Source organism: Sciurus carolinensis, chromosome 15, assembly GCF_902686445.1.
Source record: "Sciurus carolinensis chromosome 15, mSciCar1.2, whole genome shotgun sequence".
NCBI lineage: Eukaryota > Metazoa > Chordata > Mammalia > Rodentia > Sciuridae > Sciurus > Sciurus carolinensis.
The window spans coordinates 11,807,957-11,824,154 of record NC_062227.1 but is presented as its reverse complement, the minus strand read 5'-3'; the positions used below and the strand labels follow the sequence as shown (position 1 = coordinate 11,824,154).

Here is a 16,198-nt window from a genome sequence, read left to right as displayed (position 1 = left end):
GTTTCTTGTCAGCCAGGTGTTGATATGAGCACCTGGGCTTGGGAGAAAATGAAAAATGGATGCCTTGGGGAAAATGGGCCTTGTGTTACATTAGCAGAAACCACTCCAGGTGTTTCACACATGGAGAATGTAATGCAGGGGCTTGGTTACAAAGGTGACAGAAAGGCTAGGACCAGAATAGGCAGCTGGATTACCCCAAAATGTAAGAGCTGCAGGAAGCCACCCCCAGGATGAGCAGGATGAGCAGAAGGAACATGGCGCTACCCCACCTCGCTTGCCAAGCCACTGAGGCTGGGACTCAGAACCTGCAGCCCCCTCTGCTGGCAAGGGGTCCTGGAGACAGGTGTCTGGGAGGTGCAGCTGTGATCAGAAGTGTCCAGAGCATGGCTGAGAACCGAGGGATGGAGGCACCTAACCTGGAGGGATGGACAAACCAGACCGGAAACTGAGGCCCCCCAGTTGCCTCTGCCCTCCTATCCAGAGACATCTGGCCTCACCTGGGACCTTTGTTTTGTTCCCTTGTTCCACGTGGCTACATTTGTGAGGTTCTCCTGGAAAGGGGCGGCTGGTCTTGGTCCTCTGCAGAGGGGTCAAAGCCAGAGCAGGTGGCCTGTGGTGCACCCAGAGGGGCCTGTGGGGCCCACAGACTGAACCCTACCTGGAGCCTCAGGAGCCATCAGAGCCATGCCGAGTTCTGCCTTTGGCAGTTTCCCGAGGAGGTGGCAGCTGCTGTTCCAGGTGAGGCCCGGGCTCTGAAGGCTGCAGCGTGCCTCCCTGTGCAGAGCCTTCTCCCAGCCTCCCCCTGCTGCCTCGGGGGTGGGGCTTTGGAACCCTGACACAGGATTTCCCTTTCCCAAAACAGCTTTTTTGTGTAAATTGTCAGAAGTGCTTAGGCTGTCTGATTAAAGGCCTAGTAGAGTTTCTAGGACGTGACCGTCCAGAGGGCGAATGAGGAATCTGCAGTTCCCAGGCTGCTTCCTGGCGCCCACAGCTCTGCTGGGAGACCCTTCCTCTCAGGGAGTGTCTCGCCAACCAGAGGTCAGGCCCACACTTTGAGGACAGGGCCTCCCCCTGGTCCCACCCAGGGCCTGTGTGACACCTGGGAGACACTCCCACCTGCCCCAACATGCTCCAGGCCAGGGGTTGGGACAATCCCTGTGGACTCAGCCATGTGGGATGGGGCAGACCAAAGCCTTGCTGAATGGGGTCAGGGTGAGTCCACCTGAGATGCCCCATGGTATGGGAGGGGAGGGACGCCAGTGAGGGAGGCCTGGCATGGAGGTGGCACCGTGAGAAGCAGCTGCACAGGCAGGGTACATGGACAGCCCCTGTGGTGGGACAGGCAGTTACAGTGCCCCCTTCCACAGCACCTCAGGAGACCAGGGCAGGTAGTCTAAGGTGACTCCAGAGTCACCCCAGGCCTGGCGCCTGGAAGAATGAGTCCAGCCATGGTCCCAGAGCCCCCAGTGGCCTCTGGGCTTAGTGACAGGAACACTGGGCAGGGTGAGGCGCTGCTCTTCCTAAGCCTTCATGCCCGAGTCCCTGGAGACCAGGGCAGCAACAGGCCCTAGAGCAGCCACAGTGGCCACCGTGCCCAAAGCACTGAATGAGACCCAGGAGCCTGTGGAATGGCCAGAGGCGCTGCGGGCTTGTGACCGCCTCCCCAGCCATAGCGGACTGGAAGGAACACACACACTCCACGGACACCCCCGCGCCCCACCCAGCCAGGCCCACAGGTGGTCCAGGATGATGTCAACGTCTGTCGCGAAACATCCAGAATCACATCTGCAAGTTGTTTTGCCAATATGAGGCTCCAGGAACTAGGACCCCGGTATCTGGGGTCATCATTCAGGTGGCCTCAAGACACAGTTTGGGAAGGGGTTGAGACCCCCCCTGCTGAGGAAGGCTGAGGAACGGGGGCAGTGGAGACCGGGACAGAGGCCCCTTCTCCCCACTGGCCCGCTCTAGACCCCAGACTCTGAAGAAGCTCTGTGGGTCCCTGTCCCACCTTGTCCTTAGTACTCACGGAGGCCTCTGAGCAGCCAGGCGGGTGGGCTGGAACTTCAGCATCCTTGCTGCCCCTTACCTGGTCATTTTGTGCCTCTGCCCCTTTCTCAAGGATGGTAGGGGCATACTAGGAAGGCACCCTCCCGGTTCCCTCCCCGTCCAGGACCCTGTGGCCCTGGCCATTGACAAGTGTTCTGGCCATCTGGCGCTCCCCCTTTCTTTTCCTTCACTGGGAGGTGGTAAAGATCATGTGACTGCTTTTGCCCTGTGGCTCTGGGCTAGGTGCCTGGTGACATCTGCTGGCTTGTGATACAGGGACCCATGCCTGGGTCCAGGCTACCTGTTGGTTGAATTAACTTCACGGAGATCAGAGAGACACTCAAGAGAGTCAGAGATGTTCCTGAGGAGTGTGCTGTGGTCACCCAGGGTCTGAGCCTGGACAGTCCTTGCACAGTGTGCCTGCTGGTCCTCAGGTGTTCTCTGGACCCAGAGTCCAGGCTCCCCAGGAATCCCTATTGACGGCTGGCCACCACCTCTCAGGACCACCGGGTGCTGTCCTGTCACTGGGTGGAAGCTTAGTGTCTCAGGGGAGGGTTAAGCTCAGGGCCGTCCCTCTAGGAAATGTCCATCCTCAAGGCTGCAGAGGGCCCCACACTCGGGACTTGGGCTGCATCCTCTTGGGGATAACGGGTGTTTGACCTGGGATGGGGTTCAGGACTGACGCGTATCTCCAAACCCTAGCCTGCCAAGGACAAAACAAGGTGACATCTGAGCTGGTGGCGCACACTCCACAAAACAGAGCTGGTACCGACGTGGTGTGGCTGCCTGAGAAGTGCTCAGAGCGTGCCTGATGAAACAGGATGCAGTGACAGGCATCCAAGGAAGAGGGGACAGGAGTGCTGACCCGCTGGCAAGAGCAGGGTCTGGAAGAGAGGAGGGACAGGAATCCCTGCCCAGGAAAGGAAGAGACCTGCCCCAAGGAGTGGGCCAGGCAGGCCGCAGGGTTTTCGAGGAAAGGGGGAGCACGTGTCAGGGCTGCCCTGGGCAGTGGGCACAGTTCAGGAACCTGCCCTGGGTCCTCAGAGGACAGCCCCCTCTGGGGGGCAGCAGCCAACCCCATTACCTGCAGGAGGGCCACTGGGACATGGGTGTGGGAGACAGGGTGGGCTGCATACAAGGCGACCCCTGGGAGGGCACAGGTGCCACACAGAACAGCAGCGGGCCACTGTCTGGGGGAGTGGCCCCAGCAACTCTGGCACAGGGTGCATCCCTCATGGCCCCCGTCCAGGGACTCGGACAGAGCTCCAGGCCCATCAGCCTCCTGCAGGGAGGCTATTACACCGGGGGTTTGTGGCAGTAGAAGCTGCTGTGTGCTTCCAGTCACATCCAAAAGGCTCTGAAGTCACAGTGCCCCTAGCACCCACAGTCCTATGGGGTGGCACAGGCAGGCTGGGCACAGGGTGATGGTGCTGGGGCCCGAGGATGCGGGAAGCTCCATGAGCCTTTCCAAAGCTGGAGTGGCTGAGCCTGGCCTTTGTCACGTTGGGGACAGGTCAGGTACCCATCGCCTGACCTCAAGATCCCTTCTCAGATCCCTCCTAGCCAGAGCAGTGTCCCTCCTTTGAAGGTCGGTCGATGACCGGTATCCACTGGCTTGCTGCCAGCAACAGCTGACATGAGTCCAGGTTGCTGGGTCCTGACCCACTTCTCAGAGGCCGGCTGGGGTGGACGGAGACAGCGCCCAGGTTGGCTGACCTTGAGCTGATTGGGGGATGGGGGAGTTCAGAGCATGTGGTCCAAGGCGAAAAGGGTGGTGCTTTCAGCAGACTCAGCTGGGAGGGGTGAGAAAGATGGGCCCTGCCCCTGAGAGTGCCAGGCATGGCGTGGTGCAGGGGGTGGTCCTGCAGGCTGGTTTTAACTCTCGCTTTCCCTCTCTCTTTGATCTCTGCACTCAGACTGAGGTGGCTAGTTTAAAAGGAATGAGTGGAACGTAAGTACTTCTTTCATGTCTTTCCTGTCACAGTTGAGAACATTTTAAAGTGATATCTAGAGAGACAGTCCTCATGATGGCAGGGTATGTACCTGGCGTGTTTCCTGCTGTCCCTGTTCACACCCAGGAGTGTGGGTCTTTGGGGAATTGAAGGTCCCCACCCGTGGGGTCTGAGCAGTGGATGTGCTCCCTTTCAGCTGCCTGGATTCTTCATCTCTGGGGTTTGGTCATGAGAACCTTCCAGAAGACCCTGTCCTCACTGTAGTGTGGTGCTGATGGATGAGGGAGAAGACTGGGCTTTTTAGAACTGACTTAAGTGTGTGATATTCAAAGAACAGTCTCTCATCATTTGATCATCAAACCTCCAGAGAATCAGTTTCATAGAGTTAGATTTGAGCTAGGTGCTGGGGGGACTGGCTGGGTAAAACGTGGTATCATGAAAGACATCCAGCTGTTGGGGAAGTAGTCAGCTGTGTCCACAGGTTCCACAGCAGTGCATTCAACCCACTGTGGATCACAAAAACTCAGAAAAAAGTGGATTCTACACTGAGCAGGTACAGGCTTGTCACTATGCCCTGAAAACTGCAATATAATAGTCATTTACACAAGGTTCAGATTAGGTTTTATAGGTGATCTAGAGATGCTTCAGAGTGTACGGGAGGATGTGCACAAGTAATACACAAATACTCTGCCATTTTCTAGGAGGGACTTGAGTGGCTGTGCATTGTGGCTTCCTCGGGATGCAATCCCCCACTGAAACTGAGGGACAATATGGCTATTCCCCACTTGATGGGCATCTACATATGTAGAGAAAAGTGTGTCTGCATGAATAGATATGGATTACTTTTATAAATAGAGGTACCTGGGCTTAGAGTTCAAAACACTTGATTAGAAAAAATTGAGTGGATAAAAAAATTCACACACACACGCCCACAAGGGCTGGTCAGATGTGCTGCTGTATAAAACACATTTGGAACACCTTTCAGAATTTCCCTCAGAGCTTATGGCTAGCTTTCAAATTAGCATTGACTATGATTATTCTAGTAGTATCTGTTGTAGTGAATTTGTAAACCCCAGGAAAACATAAAGAAAAAAATTTAAATACCCCAAATGTAGCCATCCGGAGGCAGCCACCACCATGGTCATTAGCCAGGTTTAGGCCTTTTGTGTGTATACACATGAATGTACCCACACCAACAAATGCACAGACACGTGTGTGCACACACACATACATGTGTGCACTTAACACATTTTCCCATTTCACATTATTATAAGATTTTGTTTTAAAATATTCTTACATGAGATTCCCAATGAATGAGTGTGGTTGACTCACATCATTGATGCTCCCCCTCCTCGCTGGACATTTTCCAACTCCTCACTACCGGAAGTGGGCCTTGGGGGCCATGTTCCCATCATTGCCTTGGAATCCATTCCTAAGATGGTCCAGTTAGGTGTCTGCACTTGGTCTGGCACTTTGGAAATGCTCCGACGATCCTGAAGAGTGGGGGATCGTTGAAGGGACAGGACAAAGGAGGATAGATGCCGAGGTTGGTAAAACGGGAAAATCCATCACAAAAGTAACCTTACTTAACTTAGAAAAAAATTTTTAAACCAGGAATTGAACCCAGCTGCACTTAATCACTAACCACATCCCCAGCCCTTTTCATTGAGATAGGATCTTGCTAAGCTGCTTAGGGCCTCACTAAGTTGCAGAGGCTGGCCTCGAACTTGTGATCCTCCTGCCTCTGCCTCCCAAGTCACTGAGATTACAGGTATGTGCCTCCATGCCTGGCTAAATTGTTTCTTTTCAAAACCCAGCACCAGAATGGGAAGTGGGAGTCCTCCCACCTCTGGACACCTGTGCTTGCCCTCCCACACTACCCACCTGGCACACACCTGAGGACACCAGAAATCCTTCTCTGTGATGTTTTTCCTGCCTAGTGTTTTGAGCTTCAGTTACAGGTAGACAGTTCCTCCCTTCCCTGCTGAATATCCTCCATGATACCAGTTTGCCACTCCAGGTGTGCAGGCATCCAGGGAAACCAATTTCTGAAGATTGATCCTCATGAGGTGCTAAGGTCAAGGAGCGGTCACCCTCAGGACCTGCATGGCTGCACTGGTCTGGGTGACCTATCAGCCCCTCTGAGGAGTGGGAAGGTGCAGAGGAAGAGTAGGTGTATCAGGGAGCCAGGGCCCTGGGGAAGAGGTGCCCTTGACCACTGTTGGGGTACCCGGCCTAATCCAGGCAGCTGTGCACGTGAGAGGCAGCATGAGCTGCAGCCTGGTCCCACCTCATCTGGAAGTGACTCCTGCACTGCTGTACAGGGTCGCCTGTGGGGCCTGGCCCTTCCCAGTCACACCAGCTGAGCTCGGCCTCCGCTCACACCTGGCCAGCTCCAAGGGGCCCTCAGCCCTCGCTTTCTGCAGTCTTGAGCTGCAGCCGGCCGGCCCTGGCATGCTTCCTCTGGGGAGCAGGGAGCGGGGCCTGTCCCAGCATAGCCAGCAGTCTTAGCCTCAGGAGTTTCTGGACACATGGGGAAGGTGACTTACTGAGGGCACTGTGGGCTCTGGCTCTGGGATCAGAGCCTGGACCTTGCTCATGGCTTCCCACCCTGGCTGACCTGGAATGAATGGAGGTCAGAGGGTGGCCTCTCAAGGTCGGCCTGGTCTCTGGCTTCAGTCCTCCCAATTCAGGATCACAACCCCCCCACCTGCAGCCTCCACAGGTGAGGCTGGGCCAAGGTTGCTGTCCCTGCCTTACTCACTCTTTGGGTGTCTGCCCATCAGAGAGGCTGAAGTCGGCTTGTCTAGTGCTGGGGACTCCACCTGGGGCGGGTGAAACCTGAGTTTTAAATAGGTGTCCCTAGTCTTCATTTATTTTTTCAGTAGGCAATTAAGATAAAAGGTCCACAGGGAAAAAGAGCTCTGGGGTAGAGGTGACTGTGTTGGCCAGCTCTCCCTTAGTCCCAGGCCTGCAGAGTGGGAAGCCCAGTGGGTGGAGGGGAAGCGCCACCAAGGCCTGAGTTCTGCAGTCAGCAGTGTCTCCAAGCCCTCCCCAAGGCCCTGGTGTCTCTCCTTTAGATAAGAGAGGCCTTTAGGGTCCCTGCCCAGTACCCTGGTGATAAGTCCCAACCCCCTCTTTGAGCTCCCTGCATATGGCAGGTCAGGTTCTGGGCCTGTCAGTGCTACAGAGCACAGTTGTGGCCCTGGGGATGGCAGTTCTGGGGTCTTTCTGTACAGGTGACCACAAGACCAAGGAAGGGCAGGATGCCATTCCAGGGTTCAGACCGTCTGTGGAATGGAAAGCCCCACCCCAGCTTGGCCTCCAGGCGTGCCACTAGGAGTGTACATGGGGGACACAGCCAGAAATGGGGGGTGTCCCAGGCTATGACTGCCCCCTTGAGTCCGGGGGTACACAGGCTGTGCGGGTTTGCTTTGAATAAAGACATCAGGGTGAATAGCAGGAAGCGCGTGGGGAAGGGAAGCTGAGACACCTGCAGCCCTTTTTTCCCCACCGGTCACCTGGCGTGAGGGAAGCCCGGGGACTGAATGGGAAGCTGCCTCTCACCTTTGATCTGGCCAGGACCAAAGAAGGCCCCTCATCTGGGTGACCTCTGCCCACACCCTGCCGGGCCACTCCTATAGGTTCCTAGTGGGGCTTCTGGGGCTCGGAGGTGGAGATGGTCACGTACCCACAGGTCCAGCCGATGTCCGCTTCATCTGGGAGAAGAATGGGCGTGCCCTGGAGACGTGTGTGCCCATGCAGACCCACGCACTGCCTGATGGAAGGGCCCATGTGCTCAGCTGGCTGCGGGATGCCATCCAGGAAAGCTCGGAGTACCGCTGCTCCGCCCTCTCCTCGGCGGGGAACCAGACCTCCAAAGTACGGGTCGCCGTGGTGAGACACGGTGAGTGGTGCCCGTGCCCACTGCAGCTGACTGCAGGACTTTTTCCCCCATTTGCCCCTGTCTCTATAAGCACGCTTGCAATTCCCTGTTGGCTTTCCACGGGGACTATTTAGCCTGTTTCCCCTTTACATGCGTGCACACACACACGTGCCCACTGCCCGTCTCCCCTTTTCCCACATGGGAGTTTGTGTTTGTTATCAGGATCCCTGGGTCTGCGAGGCCTGCCTTTCATTTCCTGTTAATCACTGTGCTGATTTCCATTTGCTTGAATCATGAATTCAACACCAGATTCTGCAGTTGCCCAAATCCCTTCATGAGTGACATCAGTGTCATTAGCCTCCCTAGAACCTCCTGGTCAGCCTATCCGACTGCTGTGTGCTGCACCAGGAGCCAGGTACATCTTGGGATTCCTTTGCCTGAGGCTCCGTGCTCTCCTGTTGGACCAGGTATTGGGTTTCCCAAGTGTCCTTTCCTGATTTACTCCACTGTTTGTGGGGTGTGTTTCCAGAACACCTCAGAAAAGGCACATGAAAGTGTTTCAAGAGCCTGTGAACCCTTGATGGCCACCCTCACCTGAGTCCGGCCTGCAAGTCACCACTCTGCAGTGTCCAAGATGCTGCTCCATGCTTTCAGGTGCCTGGTGCTTCTCCGGGAGTCCATTTTTCTTCTCTGGGGTTTTGTCATCTCTTTTTTCAAGTACTGTGAGTCTCGTGCTGGCCTGGTCTTTCTGTGCTGTTGCCCTGCCAGTTAAATGTAGCAGCCCCTGGCTTTCAGTTCTGGGTCGTTTTAACAAATATGTTACTACTCTTCAATTCATCTTCTGTTCTTTCTGGAACTTCCAAGACGTGAAACCACTCAGCTGCCCTCTGCTGTTCCACCTTTTTCTTGTCGTTTCTGCTTTTCTCCTCTACTTCCTGTTTCCAAACCTTCATGAGTCTTTTCATTTCTAGGATCACATTTTGGTTTCTAAGAGCGTTTATTCTGTCCTTTGTATTGTGCTGTTTCACGGATACAGCATCTTCTCTTACTGAGAATACTGAACTAACCGGGGTTTTTGTTGTTGTTTTGCAGTTTCCTTCTCTCTCCACATTGCTTTTTTGTTTGACTGTGTATTCAAGGTGTCATGTGATCCTTGATTTTACTGAAAAGGGGACAATGATGCCCTCATCTCCCCCTGAGTGTGGTCTCTGGCTCCTGTGGCGAGGGGCTTGGGTCCTCTACAGGTGACTCCCTTGCATACCGAGGGAGCCGAGGCCAGCTCTTCTCCACCTCAGATTGTTCTACTCCCCAGGTTCTTGCTAGACCAGTCTGACCTGGAGTGGGGACTCAGCACTTCTAAGCAACAGCAGCCCACACGGGGCCAGTGGCATGGCCCAGCAGGGTCTAGGCTGCCCCACTCAAGTGGCACTTCCACACCTACTCCTCTGGAAGTGATCACTGCACCTGCTGGCTCTGTACCCGTTCCAGTGATCCTCTGTCCTGGCTAGGTGTCCAGGTGCTGCAGCTGAGGCCCGAAGCCATGTGCACCTCAGCACCCACTTCTCCCCACTGGTAGTGCAAGGCTCTGGGCGTTGCTATGAGGCAGCCTCAGCTTCCTTCCCCACGGCTGGCCATGCGCCCTGCTTCCTAGGGTCTACTGTGTCACTTTGCACACACCCTTTTTCAAACACACACACATACACACACACACACACTTAAAAGGTCCCTTTGTTGTCCTTTTAGTGGAGGTTTGGGAGAAATGTTGCAGGGGCTTGCTCCCTTTCTGTGAAATGCCCGTGTGTCCTGCACCCCAGGCTACTGTCAGGATGACAGAGTCAGCAGGAAAAGGACTCACCGGGGCCAACCTCGCTCAGGAGCAGGTGGGCAATGAACGTGGTCAACAAATGGCTACGAGTCACCATGAGGAGCCGCAGGAGGGGAGACCTATTTCTCTTGTGAAGATGCGCAGTGGTGAAACGAAAGCCCAGGAAGACCAGGGACTTGCCCGAGGGCAGCCCCAGCCAGCACAGAGCAGGACGAGACTGAACACAGGCAACTTCACACCCAATTACTCTAAGCACACGAGAGGCAGGGGCGGAAGTCAACTGTCACAACAGGAAGTATTCTCAACAGAATGAAACACGGGAGGGCATCCCGCTGCTTACCCGTTTTGCTAGCTTCAGAGTCGTCCTTGCAGGGCCCTTTTGAGTTAGAGACTGCTGAGGGGGCACTTCTTCCACCTGCTGCGTCCTTCTGTGGAGGCCTGGGCCGCAGACTGAGGGGCACCTGGCACTCGGGCTGACCACTGGGGCTCTGCTAGGCTGTTCTGCTTCTCCTCTAAAGGACTCGTCTTCCTGGAACCTGGTTTTGAAGTCCACGTCAAGTTAGTAGTCCAAGGAAATGACACTGTTCTTTCTTGCATGGCTGTCAGGTTTGTCACCAAGACAATCCTGCAAGGAACTTGTTTCAGGATCCAGAACAGGGGCTGGGGAGATAGCTCAGTCAGTAGAGTACTTGCCTTGTAAGCACAAGGCCCTGGGTTCGATCCCCAGCACCCAAAAAAATAAATAAAGGATCCAGAACAAAGCCCGCACCCTTGGGAGGCCGTGGAGAGCAAGTGGCCAGGGGCCCATGTCTCTCAAACCCATAGCCATGCAGGCTGCCTGAGATGCTGTCAGTTTTGGTGAGAACTGATTTTTGAGCCCCTGGGGGAACTGAGGAAGCTGTAGGCCTCCCAGTTAGAGTCCCCTGGCTCATGAGGCCTGGCGTGCAGGAACAAGTGGCATGTAAGAGGTGGACAGGGCCAGTGTGGCCTTGGAGAGCAGCTGCTACCAAAGCTGTGGCCTAGAGTTGGGTGGAGGCCCTAACTGTGGTCAGCACCAGGCAGGGGAGGAAAGCAAGGTCCAACTTGCCCAAGACGCGCTGGCCCTCAGTGGACACTGGGAGTCTGCTCACCCTGCGAGGGGCCTCCCCTGGGGTTGGGCCACTGGGGCAGGTCGGAGCTGGGCTCACCCATGCCACTGAGCCCATGAGCCAGCTCCGCTGGGTCAGTGAGTGAGCATTGACAGTGCCACAAAGGCCCGCAGAGCTGTGACACTGGCCTGCTTGTCTTCCAGAGGCAGCCCAACAGGAGAAGTGGAGCAGAGAGCTGGCGGCCTGGAGGGCCGTGGTGGGGGAGCATGACCGGCTGATGCGGGGCTGGAGGAAGGCATGGGTATGTATCTGGCCACAGGAAGGGTCCCACGGGGTCCCCCATTCTGTCCGTTGGCGGCTCTTGCTTCCCCTCAGCCTGCAGATTGTTCTGCTTTTTGAATACTGCAACCATGGATATTGTCACTGAGACTGCAGGGGACCTACTGGCCCTTAAAGTGACTGGCCCTTAAGTCCAGTGGCTGCCCCATGGACAGGGCACTCAGCTGCTTTGATGACAGCAGACTATACATGTTGAGGTGCCTCCCATGGCTCTTTGCTGGGGAACGGGGAGAGGTGTGTCCCATACCTAGTCTTGGCAGGGTCAGTCCCCAGAACCACAGCTGCAGCAACAGTGGGACAGTGGCATCCCTGGCAAGACTCCCCACTCCCCCCATAGGCAGTGGCTGTCTGGCCCCTGCTTCTAGTCACCGTGTCTTACTGGCTGCCAACATGAGGCAAAGCCAGAGGCTGACTATTGGATATGCCGCCACACAGGTGAGGTTCCCACAAGCACGGGCCAAGGGTCTTCAAGTATTATGGATTAAATGGCTGCTGAAAGCCCCCCACAGTTGTCGCCAATAGAACTGACGGCATTTACAGCTGGTCTTTCATACTGCGGTGCCCCCTGCCCCCAGCCCTCTGGGACATCTGGGTGAGCAGTCCAGGCTGCACTGAGTGCCTGTTTGAAGAAGCAGGACTGGGAATTGGAACAAATGGCAGTCTCTTTGGATTTCTGTCATCTGGGAAAAATCCCTCCTTAGTGCTCCAATCCTTAGACCCCAAGGGGGAATCTCACCAATGTCAGGCGTTCACAACTAGCTCTGTGACTGTGGGAGAAAGCAGGCCACACAGCAGGGAGGGACCCCTGCATTCTGCTAGGAATTCAGAGACCACCTTATTCTTTCAGGAAAGCTGTAGCGAGGATAACTTCTAGTCACGAGGAAGTTCCCACCACAGACCCTGAGCAGATCCTGCTGCCGCCAGCCACGCTGGACCCTAAAGAAGGCCCCAGCATCCTGACCAGCTATGCACACAGCCTTCAGGCCACTGTCCGACTGGTCCCTCCCAGAGGTTGGATGGTAGAGAAGCACTGAACCCCAAGTGGGCCTCAGACTGTAACCAGGACCTAATTTTAGTAAGTTGCTTAGGATCTGGCAGAAACAGGCGACCAGGATGGTTAGAAATTACAAACCCAGGCAACTGTCACAGAACACCAAGTGTGAAGGCTGCTCCTCCCCCTAGTGGCCCCCCTACGAGATCCCTAGGACTTGGTTCTAAACAGGACACCAGTGACCCAAGAGCTGGCCCGCTCGTGCCCTGCCCCCACCACTGGTTTTACAGATTAAGCCAAGCCTGCGGCTGTGCCCACCCAAACACCTCGCCATTTAACCCCAAGGCCCACTCTCCAGATGGGAAGGTGAGCGCCTGAGGGAGAACCCTTAGGCCTGAGAGATGAGGACGGAGCTGGGGTGGACCTGCACCTCCTGAGCCGTTCCTCACTACCCTCAGAATATGGGCTGTTTCTAACGTGTCGTATTGTGGTTCCTGCCCGTGTTTACCCATAAGTACTCTGCTGCTCAGCGGGACACCAAGCTTGTTTCAGGTAGAAAGCCAAACTGGTCAATTATGCAAATCTCCTGGTGCCACATTAAATTTTCTTGACAGAAGTCTGAGTCATGGGAGTGCTTTGTTCTACCTGCTTCCAGGCCTCTAATTATTAAAGCTGTATCCCTGAAGCCTGTCGCTGTGAGTGAACTTGTGAAGGCCTGGCCCTAAAGTTGCTTGCCCTTTCATCTCAAGAGATGTGTCAATTCTTGTCTGCAGATGATGATTTTCATAGCTGTTATAAACCAAAACCTCTTTAAAAATAAAACAGTGTTCCTCTTGAGACCCTGGCTGCACCACACAGCTGGTTTTGTCCCTCCTCTCTGGAGTTGATGAGTCTGGGAACAGTCTTTCTATCAGATCAGCATACATGTTCCAGGCAGCTACTTCACAATCCAGCATGAACAAGGACCCCGAAGACAGCTTTTCAGGTCCGTGCCCAGGTTGCCACGTGCCCTGTCCCCCTCCTTCATGTGGAGTGGAGAGGGCCAGATGCTGCCTGGGCACCTGCTTGCCCATCAGACCAACAATGATCTTGTTTGCAGAACCATCGGAATACAAAACTTTAAATCACATAATATGGAATTTTAAAATCCTGTGGTCTTCATCTGCTTTTGCTGTGATTCACATGCAGGGTTGTGGTTCCAACCATGACAAACTGCTGTCAGCTTGGGCCCCCGCTTGGTGCTGTTTTCTGTGTCTCCCCGTGGTCAGGAGTTTAGGTTAGGGGAATGTGGAGGTTCTGCTGGGAAACGTGGTTACGAGGAAGCATCTGATTTCTTGCACTGTTGAAACAAAGTCAGCAGTTGCGTGTCTGATCAGCTTGGTGCCAGTCCTAGAGCTCCCAGCGCCCTCCATGATGCCATCAGCTGAAGTCACCTGCACTGCTGGCTGCAGATGGAATCCTCCTCTACCAGGAAAGCAATGGCATACCAAGGGACTCCACAGGCGAGAACCTGGTTGAATCTAATGAGAAGGAAACCTCTGGAAGCCAAGAGATGGTAAAATCCACCCACTCCTCCACTGTACCTGAATTTATGCCTATGTCAGCAGAGCAAGTGCCACAGATCGAGAGACCAAGAAGGGCCTCTGGACAGAGGACTTTTGTCTCCAACAGAGATTTTAAGATGTTGTTCTGATGGATCTAAAAATTTGCTGTTGACTACAGTTGATATGCTATTTAAATTTTTTCCCACAAATTAATTTTGGGGGTTTTATTCTCAAATAGTCAAACCCACTACAATCAACTTGCTACTACTGACATGGGACACAGGAGACCCCTGCTCTGTCCCTACTGACCTGGCCAAACACATCCACTTCCCACAGGAAACACTAAACGTGCAAACAAGTGGGCACAGAATGGTCACCATGAGCTCCCCAATTGGCAGGGCAGGCAGACGCCGCCAGCCCGGCCTGAGCCTGCCATGCATGACTCACTCCATCAATCTGACTTGCTCGTCACGGCCACTTACTTCTCAGAGGTTTGATGTTGGGCACAACTGATTTCAATGAAGACACTGTTCAGAGTCGAAATAACATCTATTTGCTTGACAAGCAGAAAAAGCCTTTTAACTGTCGTTGGCCAAAATAACACATGTGGGGAGGAGTGGGGCTGAGCAGCACCTCTCCCTGCGGGTGTGAACCGGAATGAGACTGGCAGACACTGCTTCTAAGCCGGGGGACCAGGCTCCCCCTGCTTGGCCCTGTCAGTTCAGAGGCCAGTGTCCAAGAGGGACAAATCAGGATGAAGGAACGGTCAGTTAAGACTGACCCACTGATAAGCCTGAGATCACCAGAATCTGATACAAGATTAAATAATCACTCTTTATTCAAAATAAATAAGCCCTCTTTCTTACAGGGAAAATATGAAAGTAAGCTCTGTTCCCTGGCCTCTACAACAGAAACCACATTCAGAATATGTTCACTTAAGAAAGATTTGTAGATTGTTAAACTGAAACTAGGAACTTCAACGTACATTGCTTCTTTGGAAAATAAAGACTAAAAGGAATAATTCATGTCAAAAAGTCACAGGTTAGAAAACCAATTTTCCTTCTGAGGCTCATTTTAGCAAATCCTCTATATCGTTAAGTTGAAGAGCTACATCCCCTGAGAAAGGGCCCCTCCCCAGTGCCCTCTTGCTCCTATGTCAGTGACCCTATGAGGGGGTCAGCATCTCCCTCCAGTCACCTCACCATGGCCCCCTGCAGGCAAGAGCCCAACAGTTCCTTGCTGCAGGCCCCACTCGGCTCAGTTATGCTGCAATGCAGTTTCCTTTGAGCCAACGTACTCAAGTATTCCATTTTCCAGTACATCCAGATCCACAGTATGCTTAGAAAGGCAGAGCTGCATCACCAGGCTTTTAGAAAAGGTTTCCGCCAGTACACCTGAGCATCCATTTGACGGAATTCACTGCTGCAAGGGCCCTATGACCACTGGTTCACATGCACTTTCATGCCAGTTAATTTCCAGATTCAACAGTCATACAAAATACATTGGGTCAGTGAAAACTGAGAAGAAAAAGCCGCAAAGTCTTTTCAAGCCTCCTCCCTCCTTGCCCCAAACACAAAGACACACAAGGAAGAACTCTCTTCTTATAAATTCAAGTTCATCATCTGAGAGGTTGAAGCCTCCAGAGATTCTTCTAATTCCAAGGCATGTTGATTGTATGCTTCCAGATGTTTTCTCCAGATTTCAACTAAAATAGGAAAATAGCACAAATGATGATCAGACATGACAAGTTACAGAATCCCCCATCAGAAGCCATCAGCGTGGCAGAGCAAGTTACAGACGCTGCCGGCAGCTCACTTTGTTCAGGTGAGAATCTGACAGGCTCCACCTCACTCTTTCCCGCCTGCTGGGCCGAATACCCCAACAAGGAGTGGTGCCAGTGGTACCCAGAGGGAGCACATCTCAGTGGATGATGACCTTGAGAAATAGCCTCCCAAGGCGGTCTTCGAAGAACTTCCCTCAAGGCCCCTGCCGTTCAGGTGACTTTTGGTTGGAAGCCTGTCTGAAGCAACTTCTAAAGTTGGATGATTTACACCTCAAGCAATGGCCTGCTCTCGGTCTTGGCTGGACCTCCCACACCCCACTGCAGAGGTCTGACAGCACTGGTACCAAGCCGCTTTCCCAAGGACCCTGATTAAAGCTGACAGACTACTTCCAGGTGGCTCAACCCAACACCAGAGCATCCCCAAACACTCACTGTAGTGCGGTTCTTCTCCTCCAGTGGGGGCAGAGGGGCCCTGTGAGGGTGGGCTGGGAGGGGTCTGAGGCCTGGGGTCTCCAGCCAGCTCCTGCCGCATGTTCTCTAGCATAGTCTTATAGGCCTGCCGGGCCGCCATCGTCAGTTCGACCATCTTATGGAACTGGTCCTTGGGCAAAGTAAAAGTACACAGGTGATGTCCCCTGAGTACTCAGAGGTTGCTGGTCCCCTGCATACTCTACAGAACCCTCCACAGGGGAGGGGGGCGACATGGGCAGTGTGGCCTCTGTGCCTGTGGGTGCTTGGGATTCT

At 54.0% G+C, this 16,198-nt stretch overlaps 2 protein-coding genes across 10 annotated transcripts in view; one reads left to right on the top strand and one right to left on the bottom strand.

The window, feature by feature from the left end:
• Sema4d (semaphorin 4D) overlaps positions 1-12,743 on the top strand; it is a 117,283-nt gene extending 104,540 nt beyond the window's left edge. For 2 of the 3 annotated variants that reach the window (XM_047526284.1, XM_047526286.1), the window contains 3 exons: positions 7,696-7,905; positions 11,001-11,098; positions 11,984-12,743. In XM_047526284.1, coding sequence (XP_047382240.1) covers positions 7,696-7,905; positions 11,001-11,098; positions 11,984-12,010 — 335 coding nt within the window. In that variant the 3' untranslated portion in view covers positions 12,011-12,743. Of the gene's footprint in view, positions 1-3,962; positions 3,998-7,695; positions 7,906-11,000; positions 11,099-11,983 lie in introns of those variants that run through there. The other variant, XM_047526287.1, reaches the window with a different exon arrangement.
• A 1,736-nt stretch (positions 12,744-14,479) lies between these two features.
• The window catches only part of Secisbp2 (SECIS binding protein 2), a 38,381-nt gene continuing 36,662 nt past the window's right edge, over positions 14,480-16,198 (bottom strand). For 6 of the 7 annotated variants that reach the window (XM_047526538.1, XM_047526539.1, XM_047526541.1 and 3 more), the window contains 2 exons: positions 15,887-16,055; positions 14,480-15,376 (listed from right to left, as the gene is read on the bottom strand). In XM_047526538.1, the coding sequence (XP_047382494.1) occupies positions 15,273-15,376; positions 15,887-16,055 (273 nt within the window). In that variant the 3' untranslated portion in view covers positions 14,480-15,272. Of the gene's footprint in view, positions 15,377-15,886; positions 16,056-16,198 lie in introns of those variants that run through there. The other variant, XM_047526546.1, reaches the window with a different exon arrangement.